We start from the raw sequence: 25,785 nt of genomic DNA, 5'->3' as shown, positions 1-25,785 counted from the left end.
GCTTCAAGGAGTATGTATGTATGTATATGTATGTATATGTATGTATGTTCGGATGTGATCGCTAATGTGCAGTTTTTAATTCCATTCTAAATGTAACTTACCAAGTGGGTGTCAGCCTGAGAAATCCTTATCAGCAGGCCTTTCCTTATCTGTGAATCTCTCTAGATTCTTGGCAGTTACCAATAAGATGAATGAGATCATGAAATGTTGTTGAACAAATCCCATCTTCTTGCAACACGGTTTTATACATTTTTAACATTGATACCATTTTTTGTGTTACTTCCCTTTCCCGAAAATCTGACAGCAGTGCCCGTCTGGTTTAACTGTGACAGGACATACTTGAAAACGAGAGGTACCGCTCAATGTATTACTTCCTGGTAAAATTTTTTTATCAATAAATAACTATATGGTGCTTTAGTTTTTTTTTCTTCTATAACTGCAACCTTGGTCAGTTGGCTTAACTTTTATAATACTTATTAAGTCTTGATGGAAGGAAATTGTGAGGGTTAAAAGTTTGTATTCTGTGTCAGTCCAAAAGCTCATGCATTTATTACATTGTCATTGTAGAGGTAAAACTCATGCACTTCCCGACTTGGAATTTCTTGATATTTCTATTGAATAACTCATTAAGTGCCTATTTAGTCATAGTTGAGAGTTACCCAAACATAAAACTCATTAAGTATGATTTTGAAATAATGTAAAAAAAACCAACATTTTTAATCGCCTTTTTCCCCAATACTCAAAGAATGTCGTTAATTACTTTAACCTCCTACAACAACAATATTGTCTTGTTCTTTAAAGTAACAATTCCCACGATTTGTGTTATAATACTTATTTTGGAAATCAGAGCTTTACCAAAATATGCAAAAGTGGAATTGTAGGTTTAAATTAGCTGTGCTAACATGATCCAATCGGGACCGGTTGGGAATATTGCGGGGCTGGGGGCAGACATGTGGTGCGGTGCGGTGCCTCCTCCCTTCTCCTCCGCCATCTCTTCCTGCAGGGTCTCATCATGGCGCGCAACATAAAATGGGGGCGCGTTGCCATAATAGCGTGACGTCCCTTTGTCCTGGCAACGCTACGCCATTTGCGGCGCGACACTATTTTGGGGGACCCTGCAGGAAGAGATGGAGAAGGTAAGAGCGTTACCGAGGCCTCTGTAACCGCGGGGCTTGGTGCAGTTGCATGCACCCCCATCGAGCTGGCACTGGATCCAATGACCGATATATGCTCAATACTGTGCTTTCATTTGTAATACTTTTGCATTGTTTATAAATATGGGAAGATGAAGCTTGGCAGGGATTTGGCTCCCTTCAGTGGTATGTGGCCTTGTGCTGAGCAGGAATAGTTCTTCTCTCCCACAAAGTGCCAAGCGATTTCTTGCTTGGATCTCTGACAGCGAGAGGCAGGGTCAGGGTGGAGGGAATGCCTCATTAACAGGAAATCTGCCTTTTTGAAAACTCAACGAGGAAAATAAAAAAAAAATACAATAGTTGTTTCATTTTCAATGAAACCAAAAAAGTGTGAGGTTTCCTCTAAGGGCGGATACATTTGTTTGGGGAATCCAGTTACATGGCATAACATTGCTTGCAAAAAATGATTTTGTTTTTATCATGTCTTCCATTTGAACTTTCCTATTTTGGATTGAGCATTTTTCTTAGGGACGCTAATATTGCTTCCTAAATGCTTTTTAGAACGCAGGTCACTGCAAAGTTAGAACTGTGTTGCAGTTAAGTATGAGACCCCAACAAAACACGCTGTGTGTAAGTTACTCATTGTCCTCTATGTAGTCAGGCTTTTGGGCCTAAATATATAAAGCTGTGAAGCGTGGTTGAATATGAATGAAGCACAGTGCTGTCACTTTGTTTCAAACCCTCTATGCTTCTGAGTGGGACTGGACATTGTATGTCACAGCTGGTAATGTGGCTTTGAGCGAGAGACCACACATTATCACATTGACATCATACTGTTGGAATGTGTCTAGTCTTCTTGGCTCACAGAATTTTACTCCTTCTTTTCTCTTGATTGTTTATTCTGATCATCATCATGATCACTGGTGTACTGATAACTTGGCCATGACCTTCCCCCCAAAATGGACACGAGCAAAAAATTAAATGATCATGGAACATAATAAGAGACATAAGTTCTGGCCCTTGTGATGCTCCCTCAGCAGTATAACAGGAAACTAAAGGTTAGTGATAATGTGATCACAATAATATTAGTAGACCGTGTGTTGTTTAGTTGAGTGTTTTCTCTAATGTACTAAGGGCCTTATTCTATTTTGTCCAAAGGGGAAATTCGGGTTGTTTTTGTCTGAAAATCCCCACCACTTGAAGGGGCCATGTGACCTGAAACGTAGCGTTTTAATCAAAACTTGTCTGCTAAAATGAATATAGTATCTATTTTGCATCAACCATGCTTCTCTGGTGTCATGAGTTACCATTGCTGGGTGTGCTTATCCTTACTGTATTGTGATTACGTTTGTGCAAACTCGGAATGCTAGTGTTTTGCTCCCTGAGCAAGTTCTGCGCTTAAAAAATAAATAAATATTTATACTCGCCATCACTTTTTTAAGGTTAGGATTATAGCCACTTACCAGGTTCACATGGCACTGCCACCAACCAACCTCCCACTGCTGAGACCCCAAATGTGTTAACAGCTGTCTGTGAGTAGGGTTACTGGCTGTGCATGTCTGTAACCCAGGCTGTGCTGGAAAGCTGTGTAATACGACAGGTATAAGCTCATAGGGGGTCCATGTATAAAAATAGATGAGAAGTAAAGCGTGAGACACTACTAATTTGCATGTCGTTAACCAGGATCCCTGGCTGGAAGCTCTGTTTGCTAAACAATAGTGGAGAAAGACAGGGTTGCAGACCTATCGGCGACATGCAAATGTACCACAAGTGGTATTTTTATGGGGGAAAAAAGTGTGTGTGTGTGTGTGTGTGTATATGTTTATTATTATTTTAATATATTTGTTATTTCTTGGTGTTTCCCTAATCTCTAGCATAGTGTTTGTCAAAAAAAATTTGAGATGGGGTTTCCCCTGACAAATTTTACAAATCTTGGGGAACCCCTGCTCTTCAGGCCTCAGTTATCCTGAAGGAGTAGGTCTGAGTAAAGACACTGACTGTAAACAGTGACACTCCGTGTGAAGCAGGGTCTTGTGCCTGCAAACATTCACTGTACTGTACAGTACTGTGCTGCATACACTGTAGAGCCCCCCAACTATTATTATCCTCTCCTCACACAACACACTTAGCCGCCACGTCTTATGCACTGCACATTCACCCTCACACGTGATGCTCACCCTTTTACTCAACACACTCCAGCAGCTTCCCCTGGGACCGCAGCTCCCACGGCAGAGGGTCGCGGCACACGAGGATTCAACAGCACCCTGGTTGAGCAACACTGCTCAAAAGGCCTCTTGAGTGTCTGAAAGCAGCTGATTGCAGGATGCTGCATTAAGTAGAGACTGCACGGGGAGAGACACTGTAAGGAGGGGGCTGACATATGAATTGCTGTGAGAAACATTGCTCTTCCATCTACAGCAGGGGAGCGCAATCTTCTTTTTTTTTTTTCATGCGCCCCCTGCCGTCTGTCCCCCTCTCTTCGCGCCCACCCTGCTTACCTTGCTCCTGACGTCCTGACGTCACGTTGCCATGGCGACGCGTGACCAGGAGCGTCTGAAACAAGGTAAGTAGAAGTTTACAGAGGCCCTGCAGCTCCCCCGACATTAATTTAAATGTATTCGGGAAGCGTGCGGGGGCCTCTGTAAACCCCGTGCCCCCAGCAGCGAGTCTCGTGCCCCCCCCCTGGGGTGCGCGCCCCCCACTTTGCGCACCGCTGATCTACAAGACTGCACTGGGCTCTGGGGAGAGCTCCAGTTTGCCCTCCCGGACATTTCATATTGCAACTGATCTTCTGAATGAAGCATTGGATTTAAAAAGTAAAAACATCCCATCAAAGGGCAAGAGGAGTTACTTTAAATATATCAAAATATGCACGCACAAAAAAGGCGTTCAGCGCGGACCACTGCTTTAACCGCGTACAATAATGTGCGACCACCGAAGATTAATTCAAATGTTTGTGCTTTATGTGAATTGACGATAACTCGTGCAGATAGGAAACAGGATGTTGAATTTACGTGTTTAATGCTCCAGGCCTTGCCGGTTTGCAAAAAATGTTTTTCTTTTAGAAATAAACCCTTTGTTTTCCTTTTTGATCCTAATCCCATACGTTACGGTTAAATCCGCCAGCTGCTTTTTATGGCAAATAAATATTGATGTGAAACTATTATTGTGGGGCCTCTTGCTTACGACGGCCATTGTGCTGTTTAAAGAAATGCCTGTTTACTCAAATCCAAACCTGATCCCATAACTAGCCACTCATAATAGCAATAAGTATTGTCTTCCCTGGAATTAGTTGTTCTTTTTGGGGTGAGGCTTTTGTGCCTCAGTTTGGAAGGTTAATAAATCATGACTCAAACATTATGAATTGCAAGTACGTGCTATACGATAAAGCGTTTTCACTTTGTTGCAGAGCTAATATATGTTACGAAGTGTGACTGGTACTTTAACTGGAAGCTTGCATATGAACTAATGCAAATTATAGCTACATGGAATAGCTGTCATAGGCAATATTGCAGAAAAGTCACTGCATGTTCATGAAAGTGCGAGTAATTCTAGTTCTGTCACAGTACATTTGGTAGGAATTGATGATGACCTCATCATGTACATAGTCACAAAATGGTGTTTACTGAAGAAGATAAGCACGTTATAAAGTGCTTGAGACTGAGGTAGAATTATTGTCCAAAACGCTTTACATAAAATGCGTCCTGATGAAGGATAATCGCTAGGACAACTGAAAAAACTAATTTGTAAAACAACACATTCAGGAGTGGGAGCAGCTGGATCAACGCGTTATCGATTATGCAGACAGTGGCGTTCTCATCTTGGGGCGTGCGTTTCAGCAGGAGGAGGACATTGTGAAAACACACTTTGAACCCTACTTTGAACTCAAACTTTATAGTCATATTAGTGTTTCAGATTACAACAGTTTAAGACCTTTACGAGCTACGAAGGAAAAACTCCTATTTCTCGTTTAATGAACATGAACCTACCGCAGTGTATACTATCTGGTACTTGTTCACAAATTACAGTGACATCAATTTAGTTAACGTCAGTTGATTTGTCTACATTGTGCTTTTTCCATAGTACTAATATACATATCAGACCTACAATTGTGCAAATATACACAGACACACACTGTCCAATGTCTCTATACTAGATTTGAAGATACATGGTGGCAATATGATGCTATATAATCATTGCTTCCTTCCAGAAATGCCTTGGAGGCCAGAATGTTACATTTAAATCTCATTATCTGCGTTTCTCTGTGTGAGTCCTGTAAACCAAGGCAACTTTGACTCCAACTATCTATGTTAAAATGTGTGCTGGTCTCTGTTTTATCCTGAATTATAGTTTTAACACCAAAGCACCGTTGCCAAGATAATACACCACACACCATAGAACACAGCAAAAAAAAGGACAAGAAATCCACCCGATCAGCAGGACTATCTGTGGCTGTTCTTCTGACTGGACCTCTGGAATTCTTTTAATTGCTGTGCTTCAGGCTTTAATTATAGCTTGTCTAAGGATGCTGCCAAGATTTTTGCTATGGAGTTTGAGGGCCGATCCTTTCTAGGACCAGAGTGTGCTAATGGCAGTCACATCTTTAACGGGTAGAATCGAGGCAATTGATTTTTATTTTAATCTCACCCAACATTCTTAAGCTTTTTTTATTTTAAAGTTTTTAAACCTGTTTAGCTGGCACGTGTTGTGATGCCTTTAAACCAGAGTTGGGCAACTCCAGTCCTCAAGGGCCATCAACAGGTCAGGTTTTAAGGATAATCCTGCTTCAGTACAGGTGATCCAATCAGTGGCTCAAATCCTTAAAACCTGACCTGTTGATGATGCTTGAGGACTGGTGTTGCCCAACCCTGCTTTAGATCAACCTGAGCGTACAGGGCTTTCAAAACCACGCAGGCCTGTTCTCCAAGTGAACAGGAAAGCTATGTACACTACAATTGTAACAGTGATTAAATGTATTTTAACGTTTAGTTAATTGTATATGAATAGAGTTTGACTTGCATACTACAACAGGCATCTTTCTGCTGGGAAGTGTGCAAATACAAGTTTAAGAAGAAGAAGCAGCAACTCCCCCCCACCCTTTACAACACCCCTATTTTATAGGAGGGGGAGAACCTGCAGCTATATTGCGCTATTTCCAGCCCCCCCTGTTCCCAAGACTCTCTTGCGATGAAGTTACCGGTAACACGCCTAGTTGCGCTGGGGGGTTAAATGGCCATACAAAAGGAAGCTGCAACCAATATTGCAACATTGCAGCTTCCTATTAGCCTGCGGTTTGGTGGCCATTTTGTTTCCCCTGGAGGGAGATTTTAAAATGGTAACTTTACCGGGATATATCTCCGGCACTAGGCGGGTCTCCAGAGCAGAGAATAGCATGGTTCCGCTCCAGATAACCCTGTGGTTCCCATACATAAGAAGGAAAAAATATAAAGTGAAATGATCACAATTAATATGACCATTACTTCTAGCCCCTATATCATCTCCTACAAGAACCAGAATAAGCACACAAGGAAAGTCAATGCATTGTGCTTTTAAATAATTAAGGATGTGTTGATCATGCTCCTAGCAAAACAGTAAAGCTGGGTGGTTTAGCTTGTGATATTAACCTTTTGTTGTCCGTGGGGACTGCAAGACATTTATTTTATGTCAAAATTCTTCAGTACACCCCGGTTTATATAATAGAGGAGCAGCACTCATTGAGGTGTATGTAGGCCCCTGCCCCCCTGCCAGAGCTGCCACCAACACATGGTTGGGTCCGGTGATAATCTGGAAAATAAACCGTACTAGAATGATGGTCATGCCTGGCAAGGAAGAGAGGCAAGTTCATTATTAGCCCCCGGGGGCATGAAACAGATGTCAGGGGATGATCATAGGTGCTGGATTATATTGGAGTCAGTAAACCACTCTGATCATTGGTTCACTTTTGCTGAACATTTCAACAAGTACAAAAGCATATTTTGCCTCCAGGCCTAGGGGGACACCAGCCAATACAACCGTTCAGCGTGTAGGTAAGGAGAACAACACCATGACCATCGTCAATGCAGGGAATGAAGAGCGATAAAGCAGCAATCTCTTCCTCCAGAAGCCTTTAGGAGTTTAACACATATAATGTTAGTATCTTAATCCCTGAGCATGTCCGGCTCTGGGGAGAGCTCCTATATTAATCTCCCATGCACATAACTCAAACGCCTATATCTCCTATGTAACCCTCCCTGCCCGACTCCTAGGGACTTTATATCCCTGTCAAATCATCAAGACATCAAATGTCCCTTAACTTGGCTTGCTCAGCCAGTGTTGATTACCGTGTCAGGGTGCTGGATCCGTGCAGGCTGGGTGTTGGTAATGCAAAGATGGGCGCTAGGAATTGTATTCATACAAACAGTATCTTTATTAATCGCCATCGATACAGTCTGTCACATCATACACTTAACCTTGTGTATAGTTTCACTACTGTTCTCTGTATGCACTGTCTGTATCTTCTTCCCTAGCTGCCTCTATCTCGGCCCACAAGGAAGGTGCTGAGGCGTGACTAACTCCTATTACCTAAGTGATCCCTCTGCTTTGTGGCATTGATTGTGCTCCATCTCTTTTTGGTCCCAGTCGGGCCTTGCACTACTCTCTGTGATCAGTATCCCCGTCGCGGGTACTGAATGCCATCACGTGGTCTTCTGAGTGAGTCAGCTATGGACCCTCTAATGGGGCTGGTCCAAATATGCCTCTGGGCTGATGCTTGTAGAGCCCCCTCTAAGAATAGGTTGCCTCAGTAAACCGTTAGAGTAATGTGAAGCCATTCCTGGGAACACAATCTGAACAGGGCACTGTCCCTAACTAGACAACAATAAAGGGAATCCTTACTCTGCCCTAGACATATCTACAGTGTAAACCTATGTACACTACTCACAGTGAGATCCCTCCTCTTCAACTCCTCCTGGGACCTGACCTAGAACCTTCTCCCTCCTATATATATCATGCCACAAAGTCACTATCACTGGGGAGAAGAGGGAAGGACTATGATTCTGCCAAGTCACCCAGCACCATGGGATGGGAAAGGGGCGTTACTCTGTGTGTGCTCACACAGTTAACCCCGTAAAGCCATTATAATCCCAAATAAGTGGTTACACCTAAGCAAAGCATCACATTTTAAAAACCAGAACACTATTGGAAAAGGGTGAGACGAGATCTCTTATGTAAATACAAATATAGATCCGAGCTGACTGCTGCTTTAATATCTGTAGCATTATGTATCTTGGCAGAATTTTTTTATTAAAAGGATATTATATCCAATTTGGAATAGGGGTTCAATGCTATCTTTGTTATGTGGAATGTAGGGTTATGGCAATTTAGGGGAAATTGCTCGCCTGATTGTATGTATATCTTTGTCTATAGCTCCATCCAGGTACATAGGGCTTTACAATACACGTGATTTCTATAGCAATTCTATAGCAATTAAACATTTAATTTCAGTTTTTAGGCAGTTTTATGATCACTGTAACAAACTTGACTATTGGCCGATATGTTAGTTTCTCCCTATATCATGAATACGGGTTTCTTTTAATAGAAACCACAAATAAAAATACCACCTGTGAGCAGATTCACATGTCTGATAGGTCACCGTTATCCCCTAGCATACAGTGCTTCCACTGCAGCTAGGGATTCTGGGAAATAACATGCAAATGAGCGCACCATGTCACCTTTTACTTTGTATGCAGTTTAACTGGAGCCCTATAAGCGTGTGCCTGCTGCATTGCACAGCTTTTCCTCACAGCCTGGGTTGAAGTGCATAGCCAGTAAACCCATGCACAGACAGCTGTTCCGCCTTTTTGGGTCTCACCAGTGTGAGGCTGGTTATACTGGCTTTGCAATTTGAAGCTGGTAAGTTGCTTTTATTAGAAAGAAGGATCAAGAACATAGATCATTGTGCTATAAGGTCCCTCCAGCAATGAACGTTTTGATAGCATGATATTAGAAAATGACTTTCTTTCCCCGGGGGGTTTGATCCCGTGCTGCATGCTTCTTTCTGTTCCTGCAGCCCTGGTGTGATGCCAGACATTTTTTCATGGGGCTTCAAAGAAACTGATCCAGGTTTAGCCTCATAACCCTGATTACGTGTGGAATGTGGAGAATGCCGTCTATTTATTTTTTGCAACAGGGCACACTATTTTATTCCCTGTATAAGATATATATTTACAAAAAAATATTATTATTTTTTTAAACGCTATACTTTCCTGGCAAAAAGATAAGAACACACTGACACATTGTTGTTAGATAACACATATTGCATATGTGTGTTTATAACAGGGTTAGGGGGGACGGGCGGGCAACTCCAGTCCTCAAGAACCACCAACAGTTCAGGTTTCCAGGATATCCCTGCTTCAGCACAGGTGGCTGTCGAAGACTTAGCCACTGATTGAGCCGTCTGTGCTGAAGCAGGGATATCCTGGAAACCTGACCTGTTGGTCGCCCTTGAGTACTGAGTTGCCCACTGCTGGTTTATAAGGACATTTGATCTTTTAGTTGGTAAGAGTTAGCAATTGTTGTATACATTGTTACTATATTCTTCATCGGGCTGAAATGTAAATGACTTAAATAGTTTATCTTCTTTTTATTTTGCTGGTTTGGTTTTCAACAGACCAGAATATCTTATCATTCCCCCTATGAAATGAGGAGCATGCACTCTTATCTCTGCATGCACGAGATCTGTCTTGATAGGAAGCATCCTGCATATCATCCCGTCAGGGAATTAATAAGCAAAACGTTATGAGACACATTTGAGTGAGTAACTGCTCTCTAGCAATAATACAACAACAGCCTTAAGTCTCTGTACAATCTGTACAATCTGGGATTGCAGGATTGCTTTATTAATCTTATTATCTGTTCAGTTTCTTAGAGGCAATCATAGCAGTTTAAAAAATATCTTTTTTGTTTTTTTTTTGCTTTAATATAAGCAGCCTTTGATTACTTTTATTGAAAACTAATTACCTAAGCTGCCGATCGATTTGGTTCTTTCGTGATCGATCAGCAAAATCCTGCTTCCTAGGGTTCACTAAATGACTGCATTTCAATTTCAAATCAGTCCTTCAATTAGTGTAATCCTTCAAATCAATTCTTCAATCCAGTGTAATCCAAATCAATCCTTCAATCAGTAGCTACAATGAATTAGTGTATTACTAAGGAAACATTAGCTATTGTTACAGTTTGCAGCTCAAACTGCTGGGAATATTGGCAACAAATTATCACAAACGGGAAAGTGTTACAAAGATCTTGCACTGCTGGGGAGGTGGGCTAAAACCTGCTATAGCAATCAATAGATGCTCATTATATTATAACTCATTAAAAATGTCATAAAGAGTTGAATTTTAAAATAAAAAAAAGTAATCGGTATTATTTAATACTACAGTACTGATTTATTTAAAAACACGCATGTAGGATATTGCTTGGATTCCTAACACTTTTAATATATTGTACATTCACCCTTTTGTGTTTAGCAGCTGTACTTGTTGTTTTTAATGTTGATATATTTCCCAATACATATCACAGTCTGTAAAATGCAGATGAAAAATTATGTATTTTTTTTGTACTTTTCCCCCCAATGTATTAATTTGAAGATGATTTGAGGTCTCCCTTCTTTTTATCCCAAATCTCCCTGATTGAAACTTTCACACTTTTGGGCAATGTGTGGGTACAATAAAGAGAATGGAGGCTCAGTTTTGTTAACTTGGCGGGCTGTAATTAGTAATACAAATCAAACCGTTTAACATAAATGGAAATTGTAATTTTTCTCTGGACTTGCATTTATTTTTTCATGTTGTAATATGATCCTCAGGACATGGGTTGGTCTCATCAGGGAATAAAGTAACATAAAACAACAGAGTGTATGACTTCTTCATCTACCTACTATTTTTTGTGTATTGATCCAATAACAATTGCTGCAATTAATTCAGTTGTCTATGCCAGGGGTGCGCATCTCCAGTCCTCAAGACCCTCCCTCTCCAACAGGACAGATTTTCAGGATATCCCTGCTTCAGCACAGGTGGCTCAATCCATCCCTGCTTCAGCACCGTTGGCTCAATCAGTCCCTGCATCAGCACAGGGACTGAGCCTCTGATTGAGCCACCTGTGCTGAAGCTGAGATATCCTGGAAACCTGACCTGTTGGAGGATCTTGAGGACTGGAGTTGTGCACCCCTGGTCTATGCATCCAATTCACATATCTAATGTTAACGTTTCTTATATCATATTTTATATATCTATTTTATTTTTTTTCAGGACTAACAGAAAATGTTAAAGGCGGTTTTGAAAAAGAGCCGGGAAGGTGGGAAAAATAGCAAGAAAGACTCAGGTTTGTCAAATGGCATTAATGTCACTGCTTTAATAATCACTGCTGCGTATTTGTCTTGGAATGTGCCACGTCTTACTTTGAAATGTGTGACCACTTTACAAGGTTTATTAACCCTTACAATGCCGCAAAAGTGGGGAGGCAGCACCCCCTTCTGATATGGCAATCACGTGGCCTCTTGGGAGCACTCACGTGATTGCGGCCACATCTCACTCAACCCCCCCACCCCCAGAGAATGAGCAGAAAAGAAATGACGTCGCCATCACAAAGGTTCCAAGAGTGATGTGCCGGGAATGTCACAAAGTGTATTCATACACTTTTTCAGAGTTTTTATTAGTAGATATGAAAAACTTTTCTAGAGATGCAAGCAAATGTATAACCCCCCCCCCACCACCACCCCCCCCCCCCACCACCACCACCCACCACCCCCCCCCCCCCCCCACCACCACCACCCACCACCCCCCCCCCCCCCACCACCACCACCCACCACCCCTTGTTTTCAGGATATCCCTTCTTCAGCACCAATGGCTCAGTCTTTGACTGAGCCACTGATTGAGCCGCCGGTGCTAAGCAGGGATATCCTGAAAACCTGACCTGTTGGTGGGAAGGGGCTCTTCAGGACTGTAGTTGAGAACCCCTGGTTTAAACTAACCGGATAAACACATTATCATTATTTGGGATTTATCTTGCCAAGAACTATTTTGTTATGCCCCTAGGCACCTGCTCATATTCTAGGGCAGAGACAGCCAACTCCAGTCCTCAAGGGCCACCAATGGGTCAGGTTTTCAGGCTTTCCCTGCTTCAGCACAGGTGGCTCAACCAGTGGCTCACTGATTGAGCCGTCTGTGTTGAAGCAGGGATTGCCTGAAAACCTTACCTGTTGGGGAGTGGGGGGGGGGGTTCTTCAGGACTGGTGTAGAGAACCCCTGCCATAGACTGCTTTGACATTAGATGACTGTTGCAGTTATCCTTTTGCTTGCACTAAAATTCACCATGGCACACATTGGGTAAAGATGGCAGGCAATGAAACCCGGAGCGGCCGCACAAAAGGGCCCGGAAATAGAGCAATCTTCCACAACCTTACAGCCCGGTTAGACTGTGTCTGGTGCTATTTATGTCTGATCATTGTGATCATTCTTTCTTTTCCCGTCTGTCTTGCACGCTCTTATAACCGTGGCTTATGAAACCTACCACTCTGAGGTTCTGACTGCATCAAGGATGAATGTTAGTAATATTTTATGTTTGTATCTTGTTTTGATGTAGCCGTTAAGGATCAGGGAGTATTAATTGTGGCATTTTATGTGTGAAAGGGAGTCTGACAGACATTTCTCTAAGTAGATTTTGTTTAATAGCACTGCACGCAATTAGGATAAATAGTACAGTGTTGCTGGTCTAGACAAAGAATCTCTACCAAAGCATTAGTGTGTGTGTGTGTGTGTGTGTGTGTGTGTGTGTGTGTGTGTGTGTGTGTGTGTGTGTGTGTGTATATATGTATAGGGTTGCAGACCTGTCTAAGACATGCAAATGAATATACAGGACTATTTACAGTTGCTTTATGCTTTACGGTGGAGGGTTTTTACACTTTTTTTACCCACCATAACCTTAATAAATGCGGTGATTACCTACTCTTTAATCTCAAATGAGCAAATGCCAGCAACCAACCTCACACTGATGATACCCATCAAGGTTGAAACATGTCTGTGAGTGGGTTTACTGGCTTTGCATCTCCCAAGCCCTTGCTTAAAAGCTGCGTCTTAAGCAGCATGCATTGGCTAAGGTTTGCTCATGTAATGTGAGCTTGAGATAAAAGGTGGCACTGTGTGCTCATTTGCATGTCATTTCCCAGAATCCCTTGCTGCAGTGGAAGTGCTGTGTGCTGGGTGATAATGGTGAAAGACAGGGTTGCAGACCTGTCTAAGACATGCAAATGAATATACAGGAATATTTATGCTTTACTGTGGAGGGGTTTTGTCACTTTTTTTACCCACCATAACCTTAATAAATGTGGTGATACACCCTACCTTATCTACAGTAAATATCTGTTTTTTTTGTTTGTTTTTTTCCTCTCTCTACACTGTTTTAGCCAATGAATCCTTTGTATAGCAGTATTGCTTGACCTGAAGAAGAGAGGATAACTCTCGAAAGCTTTTCCTATGACATAAATTGTTAGTCCAATAAAAAAGGTATCACCTAATACTGAAGAACTCATTTATTCTGCAATATATATATATATATATATATATATATATATATATATATATATATATATATATATATATATGTATATGTGTGAAAAATCATTATCCCTTTTTCATTGTGATGTCATTCTTGCACATACTATCACTGCCCTGGCTTTATCTGCTGTGATTTATTATTATTTATTTGTAAAGCACCAACATATTGGAAGCGTGGTACAATGGGGTTAAAAGTGGATGTAAATGACATAAACAGATATGAAATAAGGACATGCGAGCACAAACGGGTACAGAAGGTAATGAGAGCCCTGCTCGTGAGGGCTTACAATCTAGATCAGGGGTGGTCAACTCCAGTCCTCAAGGGCCACCAACAGGTCAGGTTTTAAGGATATCCCTGCTTCAGCACAGGTGGCTCAAGCAGGGATTTCCTTAAAACCTGACCTGTTGATGGCCCTTGAGGACTGGAGTTGGCCACTCCTGATCTAGAGCGAATGAGGGACAATATTGAGGGGGGGAAAAGCAAAGTGTCTGCTCATTGTGATCAATTTCCCATACATTCTTTATCTTCTGTATTCCTTTGGGATAACGTGTTTACGTTGGATTCTTCTTCCCCTTTGTATTCCAGTGTCTACAGTTCGTATCTAAATCATGTATTTGGCGTCTAAGGAAGGACAGATAATAGATGCATTTTTCTTGTCTGAAGATTTACTCCTATTCTGTGTGGACCTCTGTCTGCTGGGGTCTAGTCTAACACTAAACATTAACCCATTTTATGCACGAATACAATGCACCAGGTCATACTCTGTCTCTATTATGGGGGTTCCACATTGATACACAACAAGGGAGACATTGTAGGTATTTGATGAAGCACATTTAAAATGCACAGTGTTACTTTTAAGTCCTAAACCTAAACAAAAATGTACATATTTAGCCATGTTGCTGCTATAAAGGCAATGCATGGAGCAGTGGGGGGAAGATAGCAAAGTGTATGGTTATAATCAGTGAAGCAATATGCTGTTGCATGTTTGGAGGAGAGGAAGGGGACCCTCCCCACTGCCCTTTAATTAATTAAACAGATACTGATTGGTGTTTGGAGAGGATTAGGTGACACAGCTGTTATTGCTGGAAAGCTGCATTAATGGAGCGTTTCCATTTCTGCATTATTCATTAGGCAACAGTTTAGAAATGAGTAGTGGTATTGTCTTTCTATATTATATTATCATCATCGCCGTCACCAACATAGAGGGTAAAAACCGTATCCCACAATGTTTTACAGTAAGACGACATCACTACTATACGGGAATCATTGGTAGTCAGACAAGAACGGTGATGGGCAAGTTGTGGAGCGGGCTCATCGTCTAATGTGTATCCTGAATGTACACTGTAAAGCAGCAGTCCTGTGGACGCGGGTTTTTTATACACGTACACACACACGTACACACACACACGTACACACACACACGTACACACACACACACGTACACACACACACGTACACACACACACGTACACACACACGTACACACACACGTACACACACACGTACACACACACGTACACACACAAAAACACATTTATAGCATTGAAACTAAGGATTTCTCTGCATCTGAACAGTGGTTTTCTTGGCTCTGGGGACCCCCATTGCCTGAGATTGCCAGTGTAGATACCTGTGTTCAAAGCAGCAGTCCTCACTGTTCTCCATTTTTAATGTAGCCCTCTTTCCCTCTAGTGTGAAGGGTCTACTAGTGCTGGCGGTACCGGTCGGCTCACAGGGATCTGAGCCTCCGCTATTGGGAGCCAGGGGTAACAGATATACTGAGTTGCAGCGCCTCCACCTGCACGGGATCCCAATTGTATGGGATAACCCCGAGCAGGAACTATTAATAACAGTCCAGATTATAATAATAACAATAATAACCTTTAATGTGAGCGATAACCATAAACCACATAAATGCAATAGCAATACTAATGGTTGCAGCTATACATCGCCGCGCAGGGCGTTGTCCCACCACCGTGTATCCCCACACAGTGTCCACAGTACCAGAAGTGTCCTTGGTCACTTAACCCTATAAGTGTCCCCAATAGATGCCCACCCCTCTAGGCGTGATCAGCGCCTTACTGTAAAAATGTTGCTGCATGTTTGGTGAACGGTATCTGCCGGGTGTGTTCACTCCTGGGCACGCTAACAAAGAGAAGCAGGGGATCCGCCGATCCAACTATATCCTCCGCTGGATGGGATGTCTCCCTCTGGAGTGACTTCCGCAATGATGGTCGCTCCCTCTCTTGCAGTCTGGTCCCAGACTGCAGTAGCAATAGTTCAAATGAAACCACTGTGGCCCTAAGCTGGCTAATCACTAAAAGGGCAGGATCCCTAACTGAAGGGGCCTTCCCTAAAGCAGCCACAATATAGGGTGAGTTGGAGGCCTAACTGGGGCCTAGGGGATCTCTGGCCTAGTGCAGAGGGTCACAGACCCCTGCATCTATGCAACTTCCCCAACTGCGTCCCAGCTCCAACTGCCATCAACCCTCAGAGCGCCCATTGTATCAACTGCCTCAGCAGGGAAATCCTATCTCTTCATTGGCCAGGCCTAACCACCTGACTCCCAGGCATGTGGCCTTCTGGGGGCTATAGTCCCCGCAGAACCCTATTATCATTGGCACCGCGTGCGCTACCCCTAATGGCCGCCGCAATCTTCCCTGCGCATGCGCAACCCTTGTAATGGTTGCCGCGACTCTTGGCAGCTACTGCGCATGCGTGCACATATCTAACATGGTGGCGCCCTGAGCGCTCTCTTCTCTGGAGCTCCAGCGATGCCCTCGCCCAGCGCGATGGCCCCCCGCAGCCACCTCCTTCTCCCGAGCTGCAGCGGAGGTTAAGTCAAACCAGGGAACCCGGGCCACATTTACTTTAAGAGATGATCTTTTGTTCTTTATCACGCTGATTTTCTATTTAAAATGTGGATTCTACGTTAAGCAGATCTAAGCATTGGAATTGTCCAGGCAGTTGAAATGCAGCTCTCCCCAGGGCCCAGTGCAGTGTAATGGTTACCATAGTAACCTCAGAAGCTAGAGATTAAGAAAATCAGGATTTTGTTTTTTACACTAGAAAAACATTTATTATTATTATTAAAAAAAGAAACAAAAGAGCAGAACATGCTCATAAGGCAAGGTACTAACATATGAGTCAAACAACTCCTGTAGACTTCTGGGAAGGGGGGATGGATTACGGCTTTGATCTCTCCCCTCTCCCCCCCCCCTTAATTGAACAGCTGTTTTAATGGCCAAGGAGAACACCAATAACTACTCTGGTAAGAAGTCCCTCAGGAATCCGGATGTCCCAACAGCTAAATATACCCAGGCAGGATTGCTGCTGTAAACCTTTGGGTGCCCCACGTTGTAGCCACAATGTCATGGTGCCTGGCACCCCAGTGGCCCCATGATATAGTGCCTACGTCACACCATTAGAGTGCTCGTATTCCCGGGGAGGTGGTGTCCTAGGGCAGAACGTGATCTGTACTGCAGGGAAAGGGAAGCGGGGACGTCTGCGATTACGTCATCGCTCTGAGGAGCGATCACGCAGGCCCTCTGGCACACAACGGGTTAAAATGAAAATACCCATTGTTGCTTGGCGAGGGGGGTTCCTAATTCTGATTGTGTCAGTTGCATGGTTGCAATGAAACTATTTGCAGTGATGTGGAATTGCTTAAATGTAGCAGTTTGCCTTCTGTAAAAAAATCTCACAAGTATAAGTCATTGTGAATATTTTGTGTTAACTTTTAAATGTTTCCATGATAGCCGTGTCATACCATATCATACTGTCATACTGTATCATACTGTCACACTGTATCATACTGTCACACCATATCATACTGTCATAGCGTGTCACACCGTATCATACTGTATCACACCGTATCATACTGTATCACACCGTGTCCTACTGTATCACACTGTCATACCATATCATACTGTCATACTGTATCATACCGTGTCATACTGTCACACTGTATCATACCGTGTCATACTGTCACACTGTATCATACTGTCACACCGTATCATACTGTCATAGCGTGTCATACCGTGTCACACCGTATCATACTGTATCACACTGTATCATACTGTATCACACTGTCATACCGTCATACTGTATCATACCGTGTCATACTGTCACACTGTATCATACTGTCACACCGTATCATACTGTCATACTGTATCATACTGTCACACTGTATCATACTGTCACACCGTATCATACTGTCATACTGTATCATACTGTCACACTGTATCATACTGTCACACCGTATCATACTGTATCACACCGTATCATACTGTATCACACCGTGTCATACTGTATCACACTGTCATACCGTCATACTGTATCATACCGTGTCATACTGTCACACTGTATCATACTGTCACACCGTATCATACTGTCATACTGTATCATACTGTCACACTGTATCATACTGTCACACCGTATCATACTGTATCACACCGTATCATACTGTATCACACCGTGTCATACTGTATCACACTGTCATACCGTCATACTGTATCATACCGTGTCATACTGTCACACTGTATCATACTGTCACACCGTATCATACTGTCATAGCGTGTCATACCGTGTCACACCATATCATACCGTGTCACACCGTATCATACTGTATCACACCGTATCATACTGTATCACACCGTATCATACTGTATCACACTGTCATACCGTCATACTGTATCATACCGTGTCATACTGTCACACTGTATCATACTGTCACACCGTGTCATACTGTGTCACACTGTGTCACACCGTGTCACACCGTGTCATACTGTATCACACCGTATCATACTGTATCACACCGTGTCATACTGTATCACACTGTCATACCGTCATACTGTATCATACTGTATCATACTGTCACACTGTATCATACTGTCACACTGTATCATACTGTCACACCGTGTCATACTGTATCACACCGTGTCATACTGTGTCACTACAGGTACATTTTTGGTACTGTATGTGTTAAGTAAAAACAAGAGCAGTGTAGATACAGCTTGTTTCTACGAAATTCAGCACTAATCTTTTCCTGCAGCCCTTTCAACCTTCAGTAAAACTTTGTCCTTTAAAAAAAATATGTCCCAAAACAGAACTTCCTTTGTTTGATTTGAAGAACGCCTGACTGTTTCTGGTTTGTTCTGTGATGCTTTGCCCAGTTCTCTATGGCTGTTACCAATTATGGTGCAACAATTTTTTTTTTCCAGCTTCCACTGATACAAAACAATTGTACGACACAGAGCAGTGTTTAATGTTTTGCATCAAAGCGCTGTTTTCGAGCCATTCATTGTTTTTTTGGAGCTTCTTACAGAACTTCCAGTAAGTTCGTTATTTGGTTGCTTCTTAATTTGTTCACATGCAATATCATGTTGAAGCAGATAGCGAGATCAAGTGAAGTTGGAACCAAAGGGAAAGCATTCACCCTTATAACACCTTGGGGTCATTTCCCAAAGTCTCCTGACTACAAAACGGTGGTAAACATAATGCCCCATATTTATAAGAGGAGAATCCCCCTCCCCCTTTGGTTTCAATAGGATTGCTTATTTTTGGAGCTTGGATGCTGATAAAGATGCTCCTTTTTTCGGTATGCCGTGAAACTGCCTCCCTGTGCTGTAGAAGAGTCTCGATTCACTCGTATAAAATGGCGCTGATCTGTTCTTCAGCACAGAGAGGCAGCTTCACATCGTTGGGTAAAGTTTTTCCTTTTGCAGTAAGGTTTCCCGAAGTCTGATCCAGTCGTTGCTATATCACATAGCTTTAATCTGTAAATATTCATCAGTATACAGCAGTGCTCCTCTGCTGACGGCACCGTTGGCTAAATTTGGCCAGCGGAGGGCTGGTCTCCATGTGGCCTGTTAATGGTCTGCTCTCCACGTGGCCTCTTAACGGTCTGCTCTCCACGTGGCCTCTTAACGGTCTGCTTCTGCTAACATCATTGTAGTTGCCTTTTTGTAACACTGAAAGTCCCCTGTAAATGTAAATATATATGGTACAGATGTGATATTTGCTTTCAAAATGTTTGTGTAATAATTTGTAAGTCTTTAAATGTTTCCAAAAGGACATGATAATATTCTTGTGGCCATTGTGGCCATTGTGGTCTTGTGACTGAAAGTCCCCTGTAAATGTAAATATATATGGTACAGATGTGATATTTGCTTTCAAAATGTTTGTGTAATAATTTGTAAGTCTTTAAATGTTTCCAAAAGGACATGATAATATTCTTGTGGCCATTGTGGCCATTGTGGTCTTGTGACTGAAAGTCCCCTGTAAATGTAAATATATATGGTACAGATGTGATATTTGCTTTCAAAATGTTTGTGTAATAATTTGTAAGTCTTTAAATGTTTCCAAAAGGACATGATAATATTCTTGTGGCCATTCTATTCCTAATGTTGTTCGGGTCCGTTCCCTAAGGGAGCCAGTTGAAGATCCCTGCTAAACAGATGTCATTTTTAGCGTCCACAATTGCCTCTATACAGCTATTACCCAAAAAGCTTCACCTTGCTGCATTCACACCTCATGCAGTTAACCCACTGAGGTGCGTCACTTCTTGTTACCCATCATGTGCCTGGCATGTGGCGATACAAATGCAGAAATATAGGCTTATATTACTTTTAATTGTATTGTTTGCTTTGTGAAATCCTGTGCTCTTTTGCAGTACCTTCACACGACTGAAACTTTTCTACATGAACACACTACCTTTGCAGCAAGGTAATGAGGTTCCTGCCCTAGGAAGCTTACAATCTACAAGCCTTAACTTGTATGCCCAAAACAGCACTGTTTAGCTGTTATAGGGTCTGTAACACATCTGCACTACATTCCCCCGTGGCAAGAAATGGTTTGATGTGAAGGAACAAATGTTTTTAATTCCTTTTGAGTTGAAGGCTAATCTGGCCCCGCTATATTTTGACAGAAGGTTTGCATTATACGTTTCATATGGCTTTTTTATCCCGTTGTTTTTTATTGGGAACTGTGGGAGGTCAGCCAGCTCATTAATGCACTGTAGGACGTTTCCATCTTTTGACGGACTCCGTCTGGGTAGGACTTCACACTTCCAGCTCTCTGGCCCATCTTGGCATATAAAACTATTTTGGATCAATAAAACATTCATGACTGTGCCTTGGTGACCATTTTATGAGCTGTCTAGTGCCTTGTAGCTCTGTCTTTTTTTTCATTCAGTGGCTGCGATTTAAAGTATTGCTGGAGTATTATAAGCAAGGAAGCATGTTGGCTTAGCAAGCGATGCAGCAGCCCAGTCCTGACCATATATTGGAATTCGGAATAACGTCACACAGTTTTGCAGTTTAGCACCCTCTCTACCCTTTTAAGTGTTTAATTTAACACTTAAATAGTTTTTTTTTACCAGTTATGCTAACTGTGAACAGCACAATAACACATCCTCAAATGCATAGTACCATTTCGGGCTAGTTGGCAGCTAAGGCCGAACTGCGGAAAGAATGCAGCAAAATTGCAAACAGTGCAGTATTTAGGGCCCTGTTATTGGTCTGTATTTAGATATACCACCATTTTTTTAGAGGGCCTGCAAAAAAAAAAAAAAAAAGTTTTCTTCAATGTTCCTTCAAAACAGAATGCTACTAATTAAGTTCACTATAAAATATGTGTTCAAGATAAAGAAATGCACAGTAGAAACAATTTCCACCAGAAATAAAAAGCATTACCCTCCTAAATAGGATTACGGCTTTAAATCCCATTTTTGGTTGTGGGTTGTGGTTTTACTTGGTTGCACTAAGTACTGTCAATGACAGAATGGTCCCCGGCTCTGAGAAACCTCTTTCACACCTTGCTTTAGGATTTTGTCTATAATTCACCCTGGCAGTGTTGGAAGAACCTACACTCTGTTAGAGAATAATCTATTTTTGGTTTGTGAGTTGTACTATCTTGTTCTGTTTGACCCTTGTTCATTTCTCCCTGTTGGGGGGTAAGGAGAGGGGGAGAGGAGAGGAGGACGACCAGATGCTCATGGTCTGTTGTGGCATCTATGGTTTTATGAGATTTGGAGTGGTCCTATATGGCACAAATGCAGGGCTGGCCAACTCCAGTCCTCAAGGGCCGCCAGCAGGTAAGCCTTTCATGATATCCCTGCTTCCAGACAGGTGGCTAAATCATTGAGCCACCTGTGCTGAAGCAGGGATATCCTGAAAAGTTGACCTGCTGGTGGCCCTTTTGTGCAGGAGTGGCCAACTCCAGTCCTCTGTGATAAGGCAGCGGTGCGCAAACTGGGGGGCGCAGGGTTTACAGAGGCCCCACGCACTTCCCGAAGGCACTTAAATCAAGTTCCGGGGAAGTGGCGAAGGTCTCTGTAAGCTGCACTTACCTTGGCTCCGGCGGCTTCTGGAAACGCGTCACCATGGCAACGCGCCGGCAAATGACGCCACGAGGTCATGTGACGTCACATTAACATGGCAACGTGACGTCATGACGCCGGAGCCGAGGTAAGGGGAGACAGGCGCAGAGAGAGGGGAATAGGCACAAGTACAACTGGATGACACCTAAGCAGTGTGTACTGTAACATTAGGACATTGTAACAAACATAGTATGTGATTGATCATATTTCATTGTCTGGGTAATGTTACAACCCTGTTGGCTGTCACAGGGAAAGGCAGCGTCTGGTTCAGTTCCTCCCTTGATCATGCCCTGATTTATTATTTATAACGTGTGTTTCTGGCATTCCTTCTTCAAAAGATTGATCAAAGTCCCTAACAAAGTTTGTTCTATACGTGCTCATTAGACACTGTGAAATGTAGCTAATAAAATTTGGGTAAGTATCACTTTTCCTTTAACCTCTTCACCTAGTGTGTTTGAAACAGGACCTGGGATAAAGGGCTTTTAAAGAGGCAATCGAAGGGGCATTTAAAAAGTATTTTTTTTTCTGTTTTAATATATGCAGCCTTTGATTGCCTTTAATTCATAATATATATTTTCTTTAACTGTGCACGCAATGTCTTGTATATAATGTATACCCTGTTCATTTATGAAACTGTACTTGTAACCATGTATTATTTGTTTTACTCTGTGCCCAGGACATACTTGAAAACGAGAGGTAACTCTCAATGTATTACTTCCTGGTAAAATATTTTATAAATAAATAAATAATTAAAACTAATTACCTAAGCTGCTGATCGATTCATTCTTTCGTGTTCGATCAGCAAAAATCCTGCTTGCCAGGTTCACTAAATGGCTGCTTTTCAGTTTCAATGAATCTTTCAGTGAGTGTAACTCAGCAACTACAATCTATTCTTATATTACTAAGGTTACATTATCTATTGTTACAGTTTACAGCTCAAGCCGCTGTGAATATTGGCAACAAATTACTACAATCTTGCACTGGTAGGGAAGTGTGTTATAACCTGCTATAGAAATCGAAGGATGCCCTATGTATGTATGTATGTATGTATGTATGTATGCATTGATATACATACTGTACATACATACATACATACATACATACATACATACATACATACAATGAGCATCCTTTGATTTCTTTAGCAGGTTATGACACACGTATTTATATAGCGCCATCCAGGTACATAGCGCTTTACAACACATGTGACAATATTATAACACAGTGGGAATAAGCGCTTTAGAGTCCCTGAGCCCTGAACAGCTTGCTCATTATATTAACTCATTAAAAATGGCATTAAGAGTTGAATACTTTTTTTTTTAAATGCAGCAAAGTATTATCGAATACTTCGGAACTGATTTATTAAAAAATATATACAGGACCTTGCTTGGATTGCGTCTTTAAGAGAGTTGCACATAGGGGAGGGCTGGCTACAGTTGGCTGCAGCCTCTTTCTATCAGCAGCACAGCTGTGGCATTCCAACTGGTACATTTCAGTATTTTATTTTATCACATCTGTTTGTGACATTCTATTTAACATTTATTTTGCATTCTTTTCACAGAGCACCAATCTTTAAACAAAATAAATAAATAAACATGTCATTTTTAGTAGAAGATTTGCAGGGATTGCAAAGATATATTTTAGGGAATATTTTGAGAAGAGCTGCCTATGAAAAACGTGCAATTCCAATGCATTTCTATAATGATGATGACAGGAAAACAAGTGGTACAAACCCTTGCACTGTTACATTGTAAGGTTCCATGACCTGGGGGGACCTACTAACCCAGTATGTGTGACAGTATCCTTTTATACGTATATATTAAGCAGGGGAGCGCAAACTTTTTCGCCTGCGTCCCCTGCTTGCTCTAACCTCCTTGCTCGCCCCCTCTTCCCCCCCACACCTTACCTTGTCTCAGGCGTTTCTGATGTCACAATGTCATGTGACCCCGCGGTGTCATTTGAAGCTGCGTTGCCATGACGACACGCCGCCGAAGACCAGATAAGTAACATACAGAGGCCATGCGCGCACACTCGCCATTTCATTTAAATGCTGTGGGGAAGAGCGTGGGGCCTCGGTAAGCGCCACGCCCCCCCAGTTTGCGCATCCTCTATTAAATATCGTCTGGTTCATGGGTTCGAAATCTGAATTTGAAGATCGTTTTGAAAGTCAAAATCTGAGCCAAACCTCAAGAGGGGTTTATCTTGGGGATTTGTGTTTTACTCTCACTCTCACTCACATACACACACTCACACACACACACACTGCAAGACCGTAAATAGTGCGGTCGTGCTGCGCAGGGAGGGGGGGGGGTCCATACTTCCAGATCGGACACCCTCCCCCAGAGACATAATCCTCCGGCAAAAGGACAGTCGCATCACGGACCTGCGGCCTGCCCCGGTGCTGAAAACAGTCAGTCTTGCTACACATATGTATATAAATATATATACTGTAACTGCCCCAAATGAAAAAAAAAAATCTTGCTTATTTTTCGTTTTTCCTTTACATTTTACATGACCAAAACACGAAAAGTTTTTAGAAGCAAAACTCCAGTGGACAAAAATAAGTATATGCTTGTGTTACAATAACCTGATATTCGTTTATTATCGTGTTTTCAGAACCCTGGATCAGTCCCTCTGGTAACCCCCACCGATCATGGGACTTTCACATTGAACCATCACATTACTCTTGCATATTGCATTTTTTACCTACTAGATTTCATTTGAGTGGCATATCGGAATCGGTGCATGTTCTGAATCAATGCGTTGCGTGTCAAGTCCCCACGGCAGTGAAAGGGTTAATACAGCTTGTTCTTTGCAGGGGGTGCGCAAACTCAGGGGTGCAAGATTTTTTTGGGGGAGGGGGAGCGGCGGTTATAGAGGTTCCACGCTCTCCCCTCCCCCCCCCATGGCATCTAAATTGAATGCCGGGGGACGGCGCGAGGCCTCTGTAACTAAATTACCTTGCTTCCAGCGCCGCGTCTACACGATTACCCGGGGTCACGTTACGTCGCGTTGCCCTGACGCTGGAACCAAGCGGGGGGGGGGGGGAGAGAGGGGGCACGCAGGGGGAAAAGATTGCGCACCCCTGGTCTATGCATTGAGTTTGCAAGCCCCTTGTGGTCTGATACAGATTTTTACCTTTTTTCTTATCCCGTTTTACTTCTGATGTTAAACTTCCTGTGCTTTTCCTAACATTTTTGCAGGCTACAAATACTGGACTAGATAATGTAGATTTCAATCACCTAGTTTTAACATCTTAAACATGTCAATTCCATGTGGTAGCAGAACCCCTCCCCTATCTCCACGATGAAACCTGTGTTTTTGGTATCCTTTGATCGTGTAAAACAAGACAGATATTAATGCCTTCACCGATCAGCGATGGAAAGTTGCCTGTCTGCATCTTTTCATGGAACCTTCTTTTTACTTAAACAGTTACATCCTTCCACTTATATTCTTTATGAAAAATATACATCTTTCCACTTATATTCTTTATAAAAAATATACATCTTTCCACTTATATTCTTTATAAAAAATATACATCTTTCCACTTATATTCTTTATAAAAAATATACATCTTTCCACTTATATTCTTTATGAAAAATATACATAATTTTTTACACAGACATACATTCATACACACACACACACACACACACACACACACACACACACACACACACACACACA

General features: G+C 42.3%; 1 protein-coding gene across 4 annotated transcripts in view; it reads left to right on the top strand.

Annotated features, from left to right (window-relative positions):
- The window catches only part of TANC1 (tetratricopeptide repeat, ankyrin repeat and coiled-coil containing 1), a 149,367-nt gene that overhangs the window by 38,532 nt on the left and 85,050 nt on the right, over positions 1 to 25,785 (top strand). For 3 of the 4 annotated variants that reach the window (XM_075609307.1, XM_075609308.1, XM_075609306.1), the window contains exon 2: positions 11,417 to 11,489. In XM_075609307.1, coding sequence (XP_075465422.1) covers positions 11,429 to 11,489 — 61 coding nt within the window. In that variant the 5' untranslated portion in view covers positions 11,417 to 11,428. Of the gene's footprint in view, positions 1 to 11,416; positions 11,490 to 12,567; positions 12,711 to 25,785 lie in introns of those variants that run through there. The other variant, XM_075609309.1, reaches the window with a different exon arrangement.

Source organism: Ascaphus truei, chromosome 7, assembly GCF_040206685.1.
Source record: "Ascaphus truei isolate aAscTru1 chromosome 7, aAscTru1.hap1, whole genome shotgun sequence".
Lineage (NCBI taxonomy): Eukaryota > Metazoa > Chordata > Amphibia > Anura > Ascaphidae > Ascaphus > Ascaphus truei.
This window is presented reverse-complemented; position numbering and strand designations above follow the sequence as displayed.